At 40.3% G+C, this 21,839-nt stretch overlaps 1 protein-coding gene across 2 annotated transcripts; it reads left to right on the top strand.

Annotated features, from left to right (window-relative positions):
• The first annotated feature begins 119 nt into the window (after positions 1 to 119).
• TGDS (TDP-glucose 4,6-dehydratase) lies at positions 120 to 21,354 on the top strand. 2 transcript variants are annotated; one of them, XM_063336331.1, is made up of 12 exons: positions 120 to 416; positions 2,438 to 2,504; positions 2,936 to 3,004; positions 5,634 to 5,724; positions 6,746 to 6,888; positions 8,486 to 8,584; positions 9,423 to 9,482; positions 13,033 to 13,076; positions 13,358 to 13,523; positions 14,082 to 14,140; positions 16,046 to 16,143; positions 16,551 to 21,354. In XM_063336331.1, exons 1-12 carry the CDS (start codon positions 340 to 342, stop codon positions 16,649 to 16,651), a joined length of 1,074 nt encoding a protein of 357 aa, XP_063192401.1. In that variant the 5' UTR covers positions 120 to 339; the 3' UTR covers positions 16,652 to 21,354. The 2 variants fall into 2 exon arrangements, with proteins under 2 accessions (XP_063192401.1, XP_063192412.1); XM_063336342.1 differs by lacking the exon at positions 9,423 to 9,482.
• The last annotated feature ends 485 nt before the right edge of the window (positions 21,355 to 21,839 follow it).

Below are 21,839 nucleotides of genomic sequence, written 5' to 3'. Positions count from 1 at the left end.
CGCCCCCCCCGCCACCGCGCCTCCCCAGCGCGGCGACGTGTCCGTTACTGGGTTCGGCCGTAAGTTGAGACACCCAGCGTCGTAAAAGGCGGCCGTCGCCGTTGATGGATAGCGGAGGGTAAAGCCTTGGCCTCTTCACACGGCGTGCCTGCGCCGCTCGCTTCAGAGGCGGCGAGCTCTGTTGTTCGGGCGCTCGAGGAGCGGGGAAGGCGTTTTTTTCACGTCGGCTCTTGCCGGTGAGGCTGCCGAACTACAGCTTCTGTCCCGTGTTGCGCATGCGCTGCGGTGAGGTGTCGTTCCCCCTTCCTTTTCCCCCCCCGCCGCCGTAAAGCGCGGACGATGTCGGATCCGCCGGGTTCTGCGGAGCTGCCGGTCTTCGAGAAGCGGCTGCTGGTGACAGGCGGCGCGGGGTTCATGTGAGTGGCGGCTGCGGAGACCCGAGCCCGGCCTCGTCTCACCGCCAGGCTGGGTGGGGGCCGCTGGCCTCCTTCCTGGGGGCGTGGGGAGCAGGCCGGGGGGCGGGGGGGTGGCTGTCCCTTGGTCCTGTTCCGAGTTGGCTCGGGCCGCGTTCCCTCAGGGGCAGGCTGTGGTGGGCGCAGCCGTTTCTGTAGGACCGGGTTCGCCTTGGCGGCTGCCTGTGGCTCTGCCGTGTGGTGGACTTTGAGGTGGTGAGTGCTGGGGAGCCAGCGGGGCTGGTGCCCTGCTGCCCTCTGCCCACGGCCAGTCAGAAGGTGCTCGGTCAAGGGGGGGCCGTCCAGCGCTGACGGTGCTCAGCCTCAGCCGGGATGGGGTAGGGGGTGGCTGTGCTCTGAGCCAGCTCCTGTTTCTCACCTCCACTCCCCAGTGCTCTGGGCTTTCCTCGAAGCAGAGGAAGTTGAGGTCCATCTTAAGTTTGAGGCTGTCAGCGTGCTGAGTCTGAAGCTGTGAGAGAACTAGATTTCTGCGTGTACCCCTCAGCTTGTGGGGGGCTGAAGACAGTGGGATTGAGTGAACCCTCAGCATGTTTGCCGATCACACCAAGCTGTGTGGTGCAGTCAACGTGCTGGAGGGGAGAGATACCATCCAGAGGGACCTGGACAGGCTTGACAGGCGGGCCTTTGGCAACCTCATGAAGTTCAACCAGGCCAAGTGCAAGGTCCCGCGTGTGGGTTGGGGCAATCCCAGGCACAAATACAGGGAGGGTGGAGAATAGATTGGAAGCAGGAGAAGGACTGGGGGGTGCTGGTGCACAAGAAGCTCAACGTGAGCCAGCAATGTGTGCTTGCAACCCAGAAAGCCAACTGTATCCTGGGCTGCATCAAAAGCAGCGTGGCCAGGGGGTTGAGGGAGGTGATTCTGCCCCTCTACTCCACTCTGGTGAGACCTCACCTGGAGTACTGCATGCAGCTCTGGGCCCCTCAGTACAAGACATGGACCTGTTAGAGCAAGTCCAGAGGAGGGCCATGAAGGTGATCAGAGGGCTGGAGCACCTGTCCTATGAAGAGAGGCTGAGAGAGTTGGGGTTGTTCAGCCTGGAGAAAAGAAGGCTCCGAGGAGACCTTATAGCGGCCTTTTAGTATCTGAAGGGGGCCCACAAGAAAGCTGGAGAGGGACTTTTTACAAGGGCATGTAGTGATAGGACCAGGGGTAGTGGCTTCAAACTGGAAGAGGGTAGATTTAGATTGGACATTAGGAAGAAATACTTCACTCTGAGGGTGGTGAGACACTGGAACAAGTTGCCCAGGGAAGTTGTGGATTCCCCATCCCTGGAAGTGTTCAAGGCCAGGCTGGATGAGGTTTTGAGCAGCCTGGTCTAGTGGGAGGTGTCCCTTCCTATGGCAGGGGGGTTGGAACTAGATGATCTGTAAGGTCCCTTCCAGCCTAAACCATTCTATGTGAATAAGCCCTGCTAAACCTGATCTCTCAGGGTGAGCTTCTTGTACACAAGACTGTACCAAAGAGAAATGCCACCTGGTAGTCAGGCTGTCATTTCTTGTTACACCTAACAGCAGTGTTGGAGAGTTGAGTTGACTCTCAGTCAGTATTGTGGGTTAGGAGAGTTTACTGTTTAGTACTTCCTAATACCTAATGTATAAACTTAAGAGTTTTTTTTTTTTTTAGAATTTTATTTTAGAATGGCAATTGAATGGAACGTATAACAGTTTGTGTTTTTTTTTCTTTTTAGGTGTCTGTGAGCAATGCTGCTTTCTTTTGTTGTAGCATGAACTTTTAATCTGATTTGTAGTTCCTGAACTATGCAGTTATGGGTATTATCAATAGAATAACATTGACATATCATAAAATATATCTGTGAATTCCTCTTTTGCCTGTCTTGAGTACAGCCCGCTCTTTTCCCGAAGTATTTTGATATTGATGAACTTACTTGTAATTTATCATCTCTTTGTTACCTTAAAGCTAACTGTCTAATTGTAAAATATGTTTTTCTTCTATCCTGCAGTGCTTCACATGTAGTTGTCTCTCTCGTGAAAAACTATCCAAACTATCTGATTATAAATCTAGATAAGGTAAGTAGCACGTATTCTTTCTTGATATGGAAAACTGTTTTAAATTATTTTTAATGCAGTCCATAGCATGTTGAAATTTATATGGATTAGTGTTATTTATTAATTTTTTGCTTGACTGTCCATTTGTACCTATGTAAAAAAAAAAAAAATCCACTTCTGTTCATGTGCCCACCACAGATAATTATTTGCCAAAAAAAATAAAACAGGAGTAAGCTTTTGAAGTCCTAAACTTCTGTTTAAGAATTTTTGCAGTTACCTTTCAGAGTTTTCTGTTTTTTAAAGCTTCATCATATCTGCTTGCAAAATATCTTTTCTTTTGAAAGAAGTTTTTATGTTGTTCTCAAACTTTCTAGTGATCAAGTTTGATCTGAGTTAGCTTATTTACTTTCATGAAGCCCATTTAATCATACTGTGTGGGTATTTTTCTTTAGCTCGACTACTGTGCAAGCTTGAAGAATCTTGAAACTGTCTCTGAGAAGGAAAACTACAAGTTTATCCAGGTGATATAGCCTTCTCTTCTAGGAAAGTTGACTTTTTACTGATATTTTTTTTTTTTAAATGCCTCCATATCAAGGTAATGTGGTCTGCAGAGCTCCCCAAACTAGAATCCACTGCTTTCATTTATGGTAAAGTTGAAATTACTACTAATTCATTGTCAAGGATGAGTCCCTGTATGTAATGTGACAATCAGGTGGGCATAACAGCATTCACTTCATCTATTTACCTTCTTAATAGACTTCATATTTCATCTGTAGAAGTCTATGAGAATATGAGGTATCTTCTGTCTCTTATATGAATTAGTCTTTTGAAAGCTGATATATTTTATTGTATAATAGAGGTACAGAATTGGTAAAAGCCTGATTATGGAGATGAGTGGTTTTAGGGATGATTGTTTCACTTTTGATAGGTGCTATGGACAAGACGGACTCAGATTTGGATCCTCCCTGCTTCTCTAATGCTGTCTTAGATTTTGCACCTTTAAACACTGTCACTTGTCATATTCTGTGGTATGCAACACACTCGTTCTGTTAGCACTAGGCATCAGGCTACATTCTTGCCTTTGCTGCTGTTGATGCTGTGTAGTTCATAGTTGTTTTGGAACAGGGTCTCACGGGAACATTCAAGGTATGCCACTTCTTTTTAAAAGTTTGCCAGTTAAATTATTTTACTGGTTCCACAGTTTTATCTTCAGATAGGAGAAGGATTTTGATTTATTGTTCAGATAAACATTGGCTGCTAGGGTTTTATGCTGAGGTTCTTCCCCTCTATAAAAGTCAGTACTGATGGTGGTCTCTCTAGCTGGGTTGTCTGAGATTGCAGGACATCAGAGAAATGCATATAGTTTAATTTTCTGAAGTGGCAACTTTGGGGCAATTTTGTCAGAGGTAGTAGATGTAAGTTAAATATACCTCTTAGATTTAGGCAAGGTTGGGAATTGAACTTGTCCTCACTTGTTTGGTGACCCCCATGGGTATTTACATTTTTGTGAACCTGTCTCTTTATATTAGTAAGTGATTCTCCCTGAACTATTGGGATAAAAGTTGCATGAGGGCGAAGGGGATGTCTACTAAGCATATATAGGCAGTTCCAGCATGCCCAAACTGAGTTCTTGGTTATTCTTCCTAATGTTTTCAACAGTTTCCAGTATGTGATATGAAACGTATGAAAGCTGTAGAAAAGCCTTGTTACCTGGATATATATTAACATTTAATTGCTGGGGGTAGCATGGAGTTCCAGAAGGCATCCTGCAAACAGCTAGATCTCTCAGGGAATAGTAACAAGGAATGACGTAGCTATACTGCTTCTGAACTAGAGTAGGAACATGTTGCCACAGAATTTACACGAGTATAATTCATTCCAACTTCTCAGTTGTTGGTTGTTTTTCCTTTTGTTTTGTGGGGGTTTTGTGTTGTGTGTTTTTTGGTTTGGTTTTTTTTTTCTTTTTTGAAAGAAGGTTGATCAGAGCTTATATGCAGCTGGTATGCAGTCAAGCAGTTTACACTGATATGAAAAAAAAGCATGGGAAAAATTACTCTGTGATGGACAGGCCTTACCGTTAGAATTGTAACACTATTACTGGCCTTAGGAGAGAGATGGAGGGGTAAAAGCTCTAGTGGTGCTGTAGAAAAGAAGCCTGTTTCGGAAGGTAGAGAAGTAGAAGTTTAGAGAATTTAGAGAATATTTAGAGAATAAGGGGCTGTGTGAAAGGTGTAGATTTATCACAGTTTCTGTTGTTGCTCAGCACAGATGTATCAAGTTTGAATTTCAGTTTTAAAAAAAAGTCAGTAATCGTAACCATTTAGTTCAAAATAATGTATGAGTGTATTTACTGGAGTGTTTCAGTTGTATTCAGGGATGAGAAATAGGAAAATCAGTTCATCTTCCTCCTGTTTCTGACTTATAGTACTTCTTGAGACAGTTGTTCAGAATTGTTGCTTGGGAACTTCTTAAAACATAGGTGCATTTGAACTATTTTTAGTTAATTGCCTTGTTATTGAACATACAAAAGACACCCATTCTTCTCAGGTACTATTTTAAGTTGAGCCAACAGATAAATATCAAAAGCTCTTTCTCAGTTTGCATTTACTTTTAAAAGCTGCTGTTGCTTCTGTGTCAAACTAAAGCATGGCTAGTGTGTTGATACCTGACTATTTTCTAAATATATCAATTAAAAAAAAATAAATTAGCAGAACAAACAACAAAACCCAAAATCCTTGCAAGACATTCAACAATCTATTTTAACAGAAGTGGAAATCCACGTCACCTTTTATGATGCCACTAGGTGTCACTGTCCGTTAGCCAGACTCCAGTAACTTTATTTGTTGTGGGAACTTGTCATTTCAACCTCAGCAACCTGTGCAGTGTACTTCTGTTGTGTATATTTTGGGGGCGATGCTGCTTCTAATGTTAAATGGTAATATAAATTTCGTTGAGGCTGTTGCTCAGAATATGTGAAAGTTTTATATCTGGTCTTATTTTAGACATAAGTTGCCCAAAGCTCAGTTGGCAGAGCTGTTTGTATCCCGTGCTTCCTTTGTAATGGTTTGTTATGTGGCACTTGGTACAAATGAAAGCTTTTGATATTTTCTATCGAAAATAATTTGTTAATGATTTTTTTTTTCTGTTTAGGGAGATATTTGTGAACCTGATTTTATAAAGCAGCTCTTTGAAACTGAGAAAATAGATATAGTCCTTCATTTTGCAGCCCAAACACATGTAGGTGAGCATTGTTGCATGTTTTGGTATTGTTTTCCATTAATATATTCGTTTGAAATATATACTGATATTTTTGTCTTTTCCCTTTGTATACAACAAGGATACAGTTTGTCTCTACACACTACATGATTCAATGTCTGGTGGCCTTTTTAACTTAAAGGGGTTCATAGCCTTAATTTAAAAAGTATTTTGTCTGACTGTTGTTTATTTTCATTGCGCATAAATGGTAATGCCCTTTTTATTTTGTTTTGCATCACAGTTCTAAATTCCATCTAGACACACAGGTAACTGACAGTGTACTGGTGGAGTCATGAAGACAACGGAAAAAGAATTTGTACATCGTCTTAAGTTTTTACTTGATTGGCTCCAGACTTGCAGGAAAAAACACAGTGTGTAAGCTGAAGGATTAGGCATAGCTCCCTTCAGAATCCTGCCTGGATTCTAAAAAGAGAGAATGAATTACATTTAAAAGTACCTATTTCAGACTACCACTCTTCACTAACACTTTTAATGAGGACTATCTCTACCATACTCCTTTCATTATGAGAAGAAATCCTCACAGAATTCTCCAGGAAAATACTTCTCAAAATTGTCAGATTTGGCATGCACAAGGTCATTATGTCAGTGGAACAATTCTAAGAATTAAAACAGGTGCTGGTTAATTAACAGTATATAATACTGTATCTTACAACTGTCTTTGAATGATACTTTTCTTACTGAGCTTGTCCCTTCCTATGCAGGGAGGAAGTAGTTATGCTGCCACTTAAGTAAAGTTAGATAATGCTATTTCAAATGGAACCGTCCATAGCCAACAAGCTTTTGCTCCCAATTCCAGCCTCCTGTTGAGAGCAAGGGTTTTGTCTTCAAGTAAGTGTAGAAAGTGTCTTCATTTAATAATGACCTTGCAATCTGACAATCAATGAACTGGTGATAAAGTCCCGGTCTGTATTGCAGCCTCTAATGTTACAGTTCAATAGGAAGCCTAAATTTAATCAGAATTGTTTGATTTTTTTTTTTTAATATAGATCTTTCATTTTGGCATGCCCTGGAATTCACCTATGTGAACGTTTATGGCACGAATGTGCTGGTTGCTGCTGCGCATGAAGCCAATGTGGAGAAGTTTGTCTATGTTAGTACAGATGAAGTATATGGAGGTAGCACCGATGAGGTGAGTTTGAAAGTGCATTAGGGTTTTTCTAGCTTTAGTTGCTTTTAATAGTGAAAAAAAAAAGATCAGTCTAACTTTCCTTGGCCTCTGTAAATGTATGACTTTTGAGCTATTTCTGATAATACTGGAACTTGTAAACAAGCACTGGTTGTTTTTAGAATGCTAAGTATCAAAATTGTCCTGAATCTTTTTTTTCTGTAGTATGTTTTATATTGAATGTATATTACCTATATACATTCATGACATGTGAATACTCCTCAGAGATAGTATCAAAGGAATGTATTATATAAATTTTGCTTTGGAGCATTTTTGAGGCTTCAGTATTGTGCACAGTATGTTGTTCTTTTATTTTATTTTTTAAATTTTTTCCTGCCCTGCCTTGACTATGAACTTGACAGGCAGGGAACTGTGTTATACTCTAGATAAAATACTAACAGAACTGTAAGTACCAACAATTTGAACAGTATTCCTGTATTACTGGAAGAAATATGCAGATGTTTCTTATTGTTCTATGGAAATCTTTTCGATTCTTGCCGATTTATGCCTGACCTTAATTCAGGAATTGTAATTTAGCTCAGTAAAAAGACAAAGCATGCATGCCCGTCTTTCTAAAAGGCGTAAATAACGACCAAGGAGTCTTGTGCCATAATCCATGAAAATACTACTGTATTTCAGAAAAATCAGGTACACTTTCTTCTTGTTGCAATGTCTTCCTCAGTTCCTTCAACAGAACTTCAACTTGTAGCCTTTTATGATATCCAAGGATGTTCTCCTGCAAATCAGTGTTTTTTGGCTGAGACAACTTCAAGTGAACTTTTTCTGCCTCTGGGCCTTGAAAAGAGCACTTTGATTTCATCTGTTTTTTGTTCTCTTTGTGAATCATAGTAGTTCTTGAAGAGTTTTTGGGGGGGGGAGCGGGGGGAAGGGGGAGGAGGAAGGTCAAAAAGTAAATCGGAGTCAATTAGTTTCAGAGGCAAAGGTCAGACAAGAACAGCGAGACTTTTAATCATGTGTTATATTATGAATATAACAATCACGTGATTGTTATGGATTCCACCTCAGGCAATGTAGAGTCCTCCTTTCTTTGGTTCATTATTGCATCTCCCCCTACCCCTCCCTTCCCCAAGCAAGAAGTAGATAGAAGCGGCATGGTAGCCATGAAGCTACCTGTTCTGGAACAGGTCAGAATTGTTGAAGCCTTGCTTTGGAGGGCTTTATTTTGAAATCTACTTTTCTTATAGAAATAATGTTTGTGGGAAAGGGAGAATGGACTCCTGTTATTTAGGACTGAAAGGTTAATTTGCTAGCTCTGGTGCAATGGCACTCTGAGGCAATATGAGCCTGAAAAGGATTGAACCTCCCTATGGGAACAGTGATTATTTTACAAGATACTCTAAGGACCTGCTACTGTGAGGTACTCTGCTAGAAGTACAAAATCAGTCTTTCGTTACTGGTCTTCTGCTGTAAGTGGAAGGGTGACTGTCTCAGACTGGTGTGCTTGGATATTTAGGGATTTTTATTTCGGTTGCAACTGCAGCTTTTGTGACTTCTCTGGGCAAAAGAAATTGAGTAATGCAAATTTTTCTTTTAATTTTAGGAGTTTGATGAATCCTCACCAAAACGTCCAACAAATCCCTATGCCTCCTCTAAAGCAGCTGCAGAGTGTTTTGTCCAGTCTTATTGGGAAAGGTACCAAGTAAGTTGATGCAAGCTTCAAAAACTCTGAAGCTCATACTTGAGTGTCTGTATTATGTATCTAAGAGTATAAAAGAAAAATCAGTACTAGTCCACACAGTGATACCTCTTTCCTGATTGCTAGTCTTGTAGTTTCGATGTGTCAGAGGATGTCCACCCCTTAATTGGTGGAGATACACCGCAAGGTAGCGGGGAAAGGTCAGATGTTTTAAAATTGTCTCAAATCTGAACTGTAATGTCTAAAAATGTTCTTTGATAAAATGGTCAAAGAGAACATTAGCAACTTAAAAGAAGTGTTAAGCTTGAAGGAAATCTGTTTATAGAGAAGTTCAAATTGTATTAGCACTAGGCTTATAGTGAAAGAAAAAAAAAAGAAAGGAAAAAACCACCCTATTACTCAGATTTGTTTAAGCAAAATATTTAAAATTTTGAATACTTTAGTCTTTTCTTCTTCACATGGTCTTCTGCAATGTTGTTTTTGATGTAAAGCTGACTTGAATAAGATGTTAATGTCTGAAACGTTTTCTTGGAATAAGTAATAAGCCAGTCTTCAGTTGACCAGATATATGTATGTAAGGTCCTATTGTGGTTCCATAGCAAGACTGAGAGATTACAAACATTTGTCACTTGTGCTTCTAACAGACGGAGGAGGATGGAGGCCCTTGCCTATTTGACAGAAGTAGGGATAGCTTAATTCATTAATGTTTGTAAGGGCTTGCAGATTTTTGGATAAGCGCTGTGGGTGTGTCAATTTATTATTTATTGATGAGCAAGAAGCCTACAGCTTTTACTGGTATGTATTTTCTTATTTAATCATGTGCATATTTAATGCTTTTCAGTTCCCAGTTGTTATCACAAGGAGCAGTAACGTTTATGGACCACACCAGTATCCAGAAAAAGTAAGCTAAACAGAATCACAGAATGATTTGGGTTGGAAGGGACTGTCAAGATCATCTAGTTCCAACCCCCTGCCATGGGCAGGGACACCTCCCACTAGACCAGGCTGCTCAAAACCTCATCCAGCCTGGCCTTGAACACCTCCAGGGATGGGGCATTGACAACTTCCCCGGGCAACCTGTTCCAGTGCCTCACTACCCTTACAGTAAAGAATTCCTTCCTGATATCCAATCTAAATCTACCCTCTCTCAACTTGAGGCCATTACCCCGTGTCCTATCACTCCACTCCCTGATAAAGAGTCCCTCCCCATCCTTCCTGTAGGCCCCCTTTAGGTACTGGAAAGCCACTATAAGGTCTCCCTGGAGCCCTCTCTTCTCCAGGCTGAACAACCCCAACTCTCTCAGCCTGTCCTCATAGGAGAGGTGCTCCAGCCCTCTGACCATCTTTGTGGCCCTCTACTGGACCTGTTCCGACAGGTCCATGTCCTTCTTGTGCTGAGGACTCCAGAGCTGGACGCAGTACTCCAGGTGAAGTGTCACCAGAGTGGAGTAGGGGGGCAGAATCCCCTCCCTCGACCTGCTGGCCACACTTCTTTTGATGCAGCCCAGGATGCGGTTGGCTTTCTGGGCTGCAAGTCCTCATTGCCTGCTCATGTTGAGCTTCTTGTCCACCAGCACTCCCGAGTCCTCCTCAGCAGGGCTGCTCTCAAGCCATTCTCTGCCCAACCTGTATTTGTGCCTGGGATTGCCATGACCCAGGTGCAGGGCCTTGCACTTGGCCTGGTTGAACTTCATGAGGTTCACCCAGGCCCACCTCTCAAGCCTGTCCATGTCCCTCTGGATGGCATCCCTTCCCTCCAGCGTGTCGACCGTGCCACACAGCTTGTTGTCGTCAGCAAATTTGCTGAGGGTGCACTCAATTCCACTGTCCATGTCACCAACAAAGATGTTAAACAACACTGGTCGCAGTACTGACCCCTGAGGAATGCCACTCATCACCAGTTTCCATGTGGACAATGAGACATTGACTGCAACCCTTTGAGTGTGGCTGTCTAGCCATCCACCGAGTGGTCCATCCATCAAATCCATGCTTTTCCAATTTAGAGACCAGGATGTCGTGTGGGACAGTGTCACACGCTTTGCATAAGTCCAGGTAGATGATGTCAGTTGCTCTCCCCTTATCTACCAATGCTGTGGCAACCTCATAGAAGGCCACCAAGTTTGTCAGGCACAATATGATTTGCCTTTGGTGAAGCCATGTTGGCTGTCACCAGTCACCTCTTATTTATCATGTGCCTTACCAGAGTTTCCAGGAGGATCTGCTCCATGATCTTGCCAGGCACAGAGGTGAGACTGACCGGCCTGTAGCTCCCTGGGTCATCCCTTTTTCCCTTTTTGAAAATGGGGGTTATGTTTCCCCTTTTCCAATCAGCGGGACCTTTACCAGACCACCACGACTTTTCAAATATAATGGAAAGCGGCTTGGTGGCTTCATCTGCCAGCTCCCTCAGGACCTGTGGATGGATTTCATCCAGTCCCATGGACTTACACACCATCAGGTTCCTCAGATGGTCCCGAACCTGATCATCTCCTACAGTGGGTCGTTCTTCATTCTCATAGACCCTGCCTTTGCATCCTGCAACTTGGGTGGTGAGGTTGGAGTCCTTGCTGGTGAAGACTGAGGCAAAAAAGTCATTCAGCACCTCAGCCTTCTCCATATCCTGGGTGACCAGGTCTCCTGTCTCCTTCCTGAGAGGGCCCACATCTTCCCTAGTCTTGCCTTTACCCCTGATGTACTTAGAGAAGGTTTTCTTGTTATCCTTGATGCCCCTAGACAGATTTAATTCTATCTGGGTTTTAGCTTGCCTAATCTGGTTCCTGGTCACTCGGACAGTTTCTCTGTATTCCACCCAGTCAACCCGTCCTTGCTTCCACCCTCTGTAGGCCTCCTTTTTGCTCTTGAGCTTGTCCAGGAGCTCTTTGTTAATCCACGCAGGCCTCCTGGCACTTTTGCCTGACTTCTTCATTCTTGGGATGCACCACTCCTGAGCCTGGAGGAGGTGATCCTTGAATACTAACCAGCTGTCTTGGGCTCCTCTTCGCTCCAGTGCTTTACTCTTAGGTTCAGTATACCATAATTTAGGGTTGTAGTGATGTTACTTTTATAAGAATGGACTGACTTTTGAAAAAAGCATTATCTTGCAAGTATATTTGTCCACACATACCTGTGGTTATATATTTTGATCTCATACTAACATGTCTCACCATCAACACAATGAACATGTATTTTTTGGTTGTCAGTAAAGCATCAGTTAGAGATTTCTATTTATTTACATGAATTTTATTACAATACCTTTGTTTTTTAATTTTTTTAGTTTTCAAAGGATGTTTAACTTCCCTATGTTTGGCAGGGTTCCCCTACAAATTATACTAACTCACATGTCATGTGTGTAATTAGGAATGTTTAATAACTAAGGTAAACATTTCAAACAGTAAACTGAGAGAGCAATATGTCTGGTATAGAAAGAGAAGTTCCAACCTCTACGGAAAATAGGTAAGATAAAGCTATAACAATCAGATATATGGTGAGAAATAGCACAAAGTGACTTATTCTTTGCGTGTATTCACACATACCTTGCGGGGCAACTATTTAAAATGGTTGTAAGTGAGAGGGAGTTGCCTTTGTAAGCAATACCAAGATCTGCTATGCTAGTGAATGGAAATACACTGATGGAATGACAGTGATAATCGTATGTACTCTTTGGAGTTCGGAGTTGGTGTGAAATGCAGCTATATTTTGTAGTTCTAGTGAGGTATTTCTTAATTTGAATTGATTTTTATGTGTTTTTTTTTTTTTTTCCAAATAAATTTGTATTTCCTACATTATTGCAGGTGGATAAACAAGGGTTTTTAAAAATATGTTTTTCATCGATCTGTGGCTTGGGAAATATCTGGCTACAGGTTGCATGATGTTGGGAGTGTATTCAGGGGGATGTATCACTATTACTTGCTTTCAGCTTATCTATATTCTTCCTCAAGTATTCACTTTTACTTACTGCTAAGAACACAGTACTAGGCTATATGGATCTTTCGTTTTACCTAGTATGTTTGTTCCTATGTTTAGAGAAGTAAGTTAACAAAACTCAAAGGATTGGAACAGCTTTCAAATGGTTTCAGTTTAAAAACTTTAATAGCAGGGCCAACTGTTCTGAAGTTTCTGGGACATTATGAATGGATCTAAGCTTGTAGATAACATAATACTGTAAATCTTTACGCTGCAAGCTAGTGGCTTGTAACTACTGATTTGTAATGGTTGACCAGAAAGATAAGCTTTACAACACAATAGAGACATCTAGGCTTAACCCCCCACCCCCACCCCAAATCCTTGCAGTTTCTTTGATTAGACACAAGAAAACTTAAAAGTATTTAGAGGTCTTATTAAAATACTTAATGGTACTTACTGGTGAAGCACCACGTTCTTTGCAGAATAACAGCTTCTAAAATAGCGGAGTAATGTGTTTTTTTTTTTTTTTTCTTTGTTCAATTCCTTAGGTTATTCCAAAGTTTATATCTTTGTTGCAACAGAACAGAAAATGGTATGTAGTTTGCTTTTTTGTTTGTGGTATTTGTTACAAAATTGTAATTACAGTTATAAATACGTGGTATAGTTTGCAAAATCATAATTTCATAACTGAGTTATGAATTGCTTATTTTAATAATAGGATTTCCTTAAACTAAAGGATTGGTTGCATGTCAGCTACTTAAGGTACCTTCAGGTACCAGCTAACGGCAAAACTGCTTAAAACACAGTCTAATAAATTGAATGCTTCTACTTGAGGATTAACACAAAACTTTCTTGCCTTTTCCTGGTTTTAAGCTGTATTCATGGTTCTGGACTTCAAAGAAGGAATTTCCTTTACGCAGCTGATGTGGTAGAAGCATTCCTTACTGTCCTGAAGGAGGGAAAGCCAGGTGAAATATATAACATTGGAACTAACTTTGAGATGTCCATTGCCCAGCTTGCTAAAGAGTTAATCCATTTGGTGAGTAAACAGTTACGATGCTTTTCTTTACCAATCTTTGCACGTATGAGCAGTTCCACTATAAACCTTTTGTAGCTCTGAGAGAGCTTCTAGGCTTGTGATGGGTCTTGGAAGATAATTGTAGCAGAACGATGTGCTACCCTTCCTGTGGCAGCTGTGCTGTGTAAGTTTGCAGTACGGGCTATCATGCTTTGCACTGCTGCATCATTTATCCCGACTGGCACATAACTGGCATAATGATTAAATACCATTTGGTAGGGTGTTTTCATGCTGTCTGTTTCAGTTTTGGTCTGACAATGTGGCGCTATTAAAATCTAACAATTTGGTTATGAATGGTTAGGCAGTGCTTAGATGAACAACAAGTATTGGAATTATTCTAGACAATTTTGATAATTTCAGTAGTTCGAGAACTCAGTTGAGAGGAAAGAGCATTTCTGTTTGTGTGTGTTTGTTTTTTTTTAATGGACTTAACTCTTGTCAAACAAAAATTCTGGTTTTAAGTGTATGATAAGACAGTGCAAGATGTGTGGGGGTGACTTTTGTTTCTCTTCTTGACAGATAAAGAAGACCAGTTCGGAATCTGAAATGGAGCACTGGATGGATTATGTCAAAGACAGGTAAGAAAACAACAAAGCACATTCAGGATAGTTTTCTCCTGGAGGTTTCTGGGACTCCTGCCAAATAGCTTTTCGTGAAAGTGTTTCTGCTCTGCAGGAGGGAAAACTTTTGAGGGGAGTAAGTGCTGTTTTGCTTTCTTAATTTTTTTTTTTTTCTAGTGGATTTGACATCTACGATCTGTATAGAACACTGTATATAAAAACAGGATTTCCGTTTATTATTTGGATCTTTAGGTCAGAGTATATGTCTTGAAGGGGAACGTGTAATGCTAATCTGTCTTCAAACTTTCTGTAGACTTCTCACTACTGAAGTCTGCTCTGCGAAGAGGACAGGCTTTACATAGTTTAAGGGTGGTTTAGATAGTTTATTCAGTACTTTGTATTCAGCATCACTGGAGTGAGATGAATCCCATGGTGTCTCATTTAGCTTTAGTATTTTGATGTTAATGTGACTAGTTCACACTTAGATGTGCTTTACAGGCAAGACCCACTCTCTACAGGCAGAAATATGCACCTACAGAGTGTAGTTAATTTTAGATTCCTATCTTAAGCTGAAACTGCTATCTCAAAAGTAGATACAAAACTCTGAGGTGCCAAAGTTAGAGCAGTGGCAAAAATGGATAGCTTTTATAAATATGCTTTTGCTGTGTGTTTCCGTTGTTAATTTCAGGTTTGGTTTGGCTCTTTTCTTTTATCTTCATTTCTTTCTGCAGCAACAATGAGTCTCTGCTTACTTTAGATATCACTCTCTTTCTCCAGAGTGATTAGAAATGACGTATCTGCTGATAGCAGTTAAGTATTACTATGGCCTTTAGAATTCTCACTTTCTGTTCACATTTGGATTGTTATCATGGCAACTGAAGTGTCTTTAATTGTAGTAATTCTTGTTTTTTAAAAGGAAGTGTTCTTCAGAATCCTATCTGAGTGTGTCGCAGGACTTTGAACAAATTGCCTTTGGCTCACATGATGTGAGTGTTCAGTAGGTCTCAGTGTAATTCAGATTGAGATGTTTCTTCATGTGTGTTGGGCCCTGTTTGCTAATGTTTAAACATAAACGGGCTTGGGAAAACTAACCACATAGGAGTACATGTTTCAAGGAATGTTGAAGTCATAAAAGATTCTTAAGATACGTAACTAATGATAATTTAATTTTATAATGAGTGACTTAAGGTCATGAGGGTTACTTGCCATAGAAAAATTAGTTCTGCTCCTGCTTGAGATTAGCATGTTTTAGTAACGGTGATAAGTATCTGGTTTCCATCTGCACGTGTAGCTTAACTATTCAATATTGCTAGCGCCAGTAATGCAGGAATGCTGGACTAGACTACCTAACTGCCAGATTGTGGAAGTGAAAATTTGTGCCATGCTTAAATGTAGGGAATCTCTTCCTGTGTTGAATCGTGCAGCCTGGGATTCTAATATTCAGTATTACTAAGTCTGTGTAGCTAATGAGGCGCTGTAGTGACAATGCTTCGGAAGTCTATGTATTTCAAATCTGAAGTATGTGAAAAGTTGCGGGCTTTCAGGATGAAAAATGTGAATGCTGATATTAGGAAACACTGGCTTGCGTAGTGACTGTTTAAAGAGTTGCAAATGTGCTGATTTGCACAATTGCATTGGCAGTGATTTGAGTTTTGCATTCATTTTTGTGCCAATAAGATACTAATTCATATTTATTCCAGTCAATTCCAAGTAGTTGACTGTACAAACTGAATTGTGGTGTTGTAGCTGCACTCAACTGCCATGTAGTTTTTTGAAGGCAATATAATCTGTTCATGTTGATGGGAATTTTCAAAATTGAAGCATGCCTAATGTTGGTTTGAAGACAATGTGAAGTACTGCATCTCTAATTAATGAAAAAGTTCTAATCAAATTGTTTTCTGTGTGCATTTCATACTTCTTCAGACCTACCAATGACCTGAGATACCCAATGAATTCAGAAAAAATGCACAACTTGGGATGGAGACCGAAAGTGCCTTGGAAAGAAGGAATAAAGAAAACAAGTAGGACTGATGGCTTTTACACTAATTGATTTAGAAGTGATAGGAAGAGGGAAAGAGGGGAATGGGTATATAGGTTAGTTAATGAGAGGCTAAAGAGAATGAATGTAACGCTTTTAATTTTACATGAAATTGTCTGCTTTTTAAGTACTGAATTTACCTGATTAAAAAAAATAAAAGGTTAATCACAATAAAGTAGCATCAGGTACTAGAATGAATTACTTTTTAATGCTAGAATAAGTGTTGCATAAAGAATTTATAAAATCTGAACTAGACTTTTCTAATATTACAGATTAAAATTTTGCATCAAGAACCATTTGCCTGTTGTTAGTCTTATGATATCTGTGGAATATTTGCATTTCCCTGTTATCTCTGGTCAACTTGACTCATCAGCATTCTCTTCATCCTAGTTGAATGGTACAAAGAAAACTTTCACAACTGGAAAAACTCTGAGAAAGCTTTGGAGCCCTTTCCTGTGACAGAGCCATTTGCACAGCTCAGTGGTCCGTAGGGTGGCAGAGAACCTGAAGGAGTTTACTCTACCTCACGCAGTCGTTTCTCCGAAGCCTGCAATCAAGTGGCCACACTGAACTCTTCATGTATTCAGGGTACATGAATCATGATGAATACAGAGCTACAGTACGGCACAACTTTGGAAGGGTTTTGGCACTTTAGAAGTTGAAACTGTTCATTTCAGCCTTTGGTGCAATACTATATTCTCACTAGGTGTTGATTTTTAAAGAACTGTACAGGGTGAAGAATATTTATAATGCTATAAATTAGTGTAACAAGTCAAATCTGCCTTAATAATAATTGTGATTACAGCTTTTGGGCCTTTCAGTGAAGTTTGTTTTAGTTCTGTATTAGTTTGTTTTTACAGTGTAATATATTATTTTTGTCACTCTAAAGGGTTGTGTTTTATTTTTAATTAAGGGGAAAAATGCTGTATTTTCTGGAAAGTATAAATCAGTTGATAAAAAGCTAGATATGGCACCCATACATTTCAGTCCTTTTCTCTGTTGGTGCAGTATTACCTTCTGCAGATGACTGATTACTGAACTGTTACCTACTCTATAACTTTAAATGCCCTTTTTAAGGGAGGGGTGGGGGGAAAAGCATCAAGAAGTAGCAGGTGTTCTTGCTAAGATTTCTAGAGGCATTTTCTTAAAAGTTGCTCTGTTTTAACTGTCATCTTTTTACTGTATTACTCTCTTTTACATGTTAATTTCCTTTTCTTAACTGTAATTGTAACAAACTTGAAATACTGTAACAGGGTTAACATTCCAGTTATGTTATTTCCTGTGATATGAAGGCTATTTATGGAGAAAAAATTTAAACACTTCTCCTGAGAATTGTGATTTGGCAGGCTTCATTCAATGCAGCGTTTCACAATTTTTTATTTTTTTTGTGACAAACATTTTAAAGATGAAACAATATCTGAGTTTTAATCTAAAGTTTGGGAGGAAACTTCATTTCTAGAAATACATCAATGAATCTTTTTCAAAGTTGATTTAGTAATAAAAGTTATGGTGTCACTGGTTTCTCTTGATTAAGTAAGCATGCTGGAAATGTAGATGGTGCAGGTTTTTGTAGTATTTCTTAGTTTTTCCTGTATTCTGAAAAAATTATCGTCACAGTTTTGGCTTTGAGGTGGCAGACATTGAAGGGAAGGTTCACCTTAGTTTTATCACTTTAGCTTCTGTACATGGCACAGTCCTAGACCCTTCTCTTGCCCCTGGGTAGAGCTGCAGGAGCATAGGACTAGGATGCGTATTTGCACGTATGTGGAAATTGCTGTGACTTCTAAGGTCTGCCAGAAATTGGGAGTTAACCCTCAAAACACAAGTACGTGCAGAAGCCCTTTCCTCATCACCCTAAGGGCAGGAAGAATGGAGTTTCGAGCGTTTGCTTTAGCTTTGCCCCCTGCTAAAGTTTTGGTAGTAACTGAATGTAAAGCTTCATAGTACTGACCCAGACGGCACTACCTCTAGGCTGCCTTTGGACCCACAGTGCTCCCAACGTCATCACACCTCTTGTGTGCTGCATGGTGCTGACGATAAAATGCCACGCTCGGTTGGTGGGAGTTGTCTTAAAAGGCGGCTAAAGAGTAAGCATCTCAGCTTAAGTTAGCACCACGCATGTGTTCTAAAGCCTAGGAATGTGTTACTGAAAGTGAGCTTTCTGTGATGAAGCGGGATAGTAATACTATACTAGAATTGCGTTGTACTTGAATTTTTGGGGTTTCTGATAGTTGGGTCGTCAAAACTAATTTGTGAAGGACAGAAGTTACAGGACTTAATGTGTACTAGTCTCTTAGAATACTTGGCTTACCAGATACTTAAGGTTAAGCTTCTACCGATCAATCACTTACATTTCATTGTCAAACACACATTGCTGGTAATATTAAAATATTTTCTTAATTTTTATGTTTTCTTGAGATACAGCTTCCTTATAATATGCAGAGTTACTTCTCTGTCTTACTGTTTTGTGTTTACAAAAGTCAATACCAGAAATAGCTGAAGTACTGCAAAGATCTGTTTTAGCTGTGTTTCTGCTTACTGTGGCAGCTGCTGTGGGTGAGCTGCATGAAAGTACCTGCCTTTCACAACTGCTTATGCTGGAATACTGATTATGTGATATGTCTTTAGGAAAAGAGAGTATGGATCACTAAATTATTATTTTAAACTTTACAAATAGGTACAGTGTTTTTGGAACATTAAAAATCAATTAACTTGTGGTACTGTTTCAGCTCAGAACTACACAGAAGAAAGCAGTAGTGTGTGACTGGATTATTGATTAGATCTTTTGAAAGTTGTTTTGAATGTTTAGATGCTGAAGATGCAAGTTTTGACATTCATGTGACTATCCAAACAAGGGATATTACCGGGAGTGGATTTTTCAAACGGATTTGTTAATTTTTAGTGGAAGCTGTTGTAGTTTATTTAAATGTTCTTGATTTAATCCTTCTGAGTGTTTGAGATTTTTGGCTCAGTGTTCCCACTTTTATTTATGTATACATAAAAATAAATACGTACATGCATATTTTTAAAATATATAAGTATATATTTTTTTTTTTTAAAATAATCTAGGAGGCTTTTGCTCTGAGCTACTTTGCTGTATATCAGGCTGCCTTGGCAGGTGAGTGCTCTGGTGGGAGCATTCCTTTCACAGGGAGAAGTCTTTTTATTGTTAAACATCTTATTTTGCCATTAACCTTCTGGCTTCTGTAGAAAGAAAAGGACAGAGGATCAAGTAGTGAACTGTTAATGTGGATAAGTGTGATGCTGTCAGGTTTTTATTTCTCTCTGTTTTTACATGGAAGATACGAAGAAGCCTTTCCGCGGGAGGCAAAGGTAGTAATGTAAAACACTGTGAATGCAGCAATCTTTCAGTCTGCTTTTCTCAAGGCTTGTGTCACAGAACAAATTGAGAAAGAAAATAAAAATAAGAAAATAAATGGAGGAAATGTGGCTGTAGCTTAAATTGCTAAAGCTTTCTAAAGAAGAGCTGGCCTTCGGTGAAGGGTTTCTATCTGGCTCACACTTGGGAAATTACTTGTGGATAGCTGCCAGGTCTGCATCTCTTTTGGGGGTTACCATTATGGGTTGGCTCAGATATTCAGGAATCAGCTCCTGAAATCCCATGCGCATTGGGGAAAACCAACATTGCTACCCCGTTATCGGGGTGTACCATGCCTGCCCTTCAGCACGTCACTTGCCAGCAGCAAGAATTTGGAAGATGGGGAAGTGCTGAAGCAGGGCTGTGGGCAGCCCGCCTGCCCTGCAAGTTGTAGCCCATGGGGCCTTTGTGTGTGTGTTGGTCCCAGCTTGTGTGGTGGAGATAGTCCTTGCCTTCTCCAAGGGTTTCTCTGGTTTGACCTTGTGTCACATTTAAAAGGACTGTAGTTTTGATATTTGTCTGTCAGAGTTCCAGGACTTTCACTAATTAATAATCAGAGTCCCAGCAAAGGACTTTCCCTGAGTTAGATTCACAAATAATCGAAACTAGGCTAGCAAAAATAATAACAGTTCCGGTATTTGTCTGTCAGAGTCCCACCAAAGGACTTTCACTGAATCAGATTCACAAATAATGGAAATCAGTTATTTTATCGAGAGCGACAGAAACAGATTCGAGATTGCAGTTTATAAATTCGCTAACTACGATAGCGCTAATTAATTAAGGTTAATATTGCTAGCAAAAATACTGGTAGTACAAGAAGCTGGGGTAACATTCAGTAGAGGGTGAAAGGCGCAGCGCGTATGCAGAAAGGCGTCCCTGCCTGGGGTGGAGGAAGAGAGCGCAGCCCGTCGACTGGTCCGTTGCGTATCAAGTTTCTTCTCTCCCAGTTTAACAGTCATTCTCTCCACCCTTTTATCCTCAAAATTATGAGGTTTCCCTCCTCTAGGTGACGTGTAGTATGATTTGGCTGGAGAAATGAGTGCTATAGTCATATATGTTTAGCGTGCTCTCTAAAATCTTCATTAGCCTATACAGGGGTGTCAACTTTAATATGCATTTCACAGGTAATGAGGCAAAGGTCAATTATCAGGCATGGTGGCCTCTCCAGGAAACAAAAAACTACACAAAGCCTCTGTTATCTTGATTTTACTGTCTTTGTTGACGAAAAGCAGGGCTGTCCTGGCTCCCCAAGACTACCCCATTATTTATGTATCCTGTGATAGTCAGACAAGCCTTCACTCCCCTGGGTTGCACAAGAGATAGCAAAGCCAGTCTTAATTGCTCTTTGAGCACAGAGACTTCGCCTCAGTATCCAAATTCCACGCCTTGGCAACCTGCTTACCTTTCCATGCTGCTTGGCATTAAGGGGTGCTGGCTGTGGTTGAGGCTGGTTTACGTTGTCGCAATATGATGGACTATGAAATAGTTTTTCTTTGTCCTCCACCCTGTCCCTCACTTGATCTAGGAGGAGATTATGGGAGAAAAAAAATGTAGGGTTTTTTTTTTTTGTTTGTTTGGTTTTTGTTTTTGTTTTTTTTTTCCCCTCTCCAATCTTGGTTGTGGAGGGGTACAAAATAGCACAAATTTGGTTTCCCATTAGGAGAAAGTTGGGAATGGCTTCGTGTGGACTTGGAATGCTCCATTTTGCTAAAACTGTGTTCTTTCACTCTTTACATAGCTATGAAATGCTAATATGTGTCTACTTTTCAGTAAGAGCAACTTTTGTAAAAAACCCCAAATTTTGTTGGAGGAAAAAGGGGCTGTTTTATTAAAAGTACTATATCTGAGAATGAGTTGTCCTTTTCTTTTGTTTCTGTTTCATTTTGTTTTGCATTACTTTTATTTCCATTTCACCTGACAAAACAAAGGTTTCTAAAAATAGTAAAAATTAGAATAGCCTGTTGGTCCAGAGTAGCCCTGATTTTTGTGGTAACGTATGAAAACTCTACAGTCAATAGTATTTTGACTTTGACATATGTCATTGCACGTTTGGAGTTTATCTGCACCAAAAATCACAAGATTATGTTAGCTGCATCAGTAGGAGACACGCTCATTAAGTGATTACATTCACCATTTCTCAGCAAAACAATCATTGCCAGTGGCAACGGAAAATCATGAGAATATGAGATTTTATATCAGTATGTTGTTAGCACACATTTTTACGGTGTGTGGGTTTGTTTTTTTTTTTAACCTCTCCCTAACTGAAATTTTTTGTTAAAGAGTTTTTGTTTTCAGTCACT

Source organism: Chroicocephalus ridibundus, chromosome 1 (genome assembly GCF_963924245.1).
Source record: "Chroicocephalus ridibundus chromosome 1, bChrRid1.1, whole genome shotgun sequence".
Taxonomy (NCBI): domain Eukaryota; kingdom Metazoa; phylum Chordata; class Aves; order Charadriiformes; family Laridae; genus Chroicocephalus; species Chroicocephalus ridibundus.
This window is presented reverse-complemented; position numbering and strand designations above follow the sequence as displayed.

What these genes read in the sequence shown, in the direction of transcription:
- TGDS (XM_063336331.1), top strand. Translation starts at nt 340, where the DNA reads ATGTCGGATCCGCCGGGTTCTGCGGAGCTGCCGGTCTTCGAGAAGCGG. An exon ending in CACACCAGTATCCAGAAAAA is followed by an intron (nt 9,483 to 13,032) that starts GTAAGCTAAACA and finishes TCAATTCCTTAG; the next exon opens with GTTATTCCAAAGTTTATATC. An exon ending in ATGGATTATGTCAAAGACAG is followed by an intron (nt 14,141 to 16,045) that starts GTAAGAAAACAA and finishes ATACTTCTTCAG; the next exon opens with ACCTACCAATGACCTGAGAT.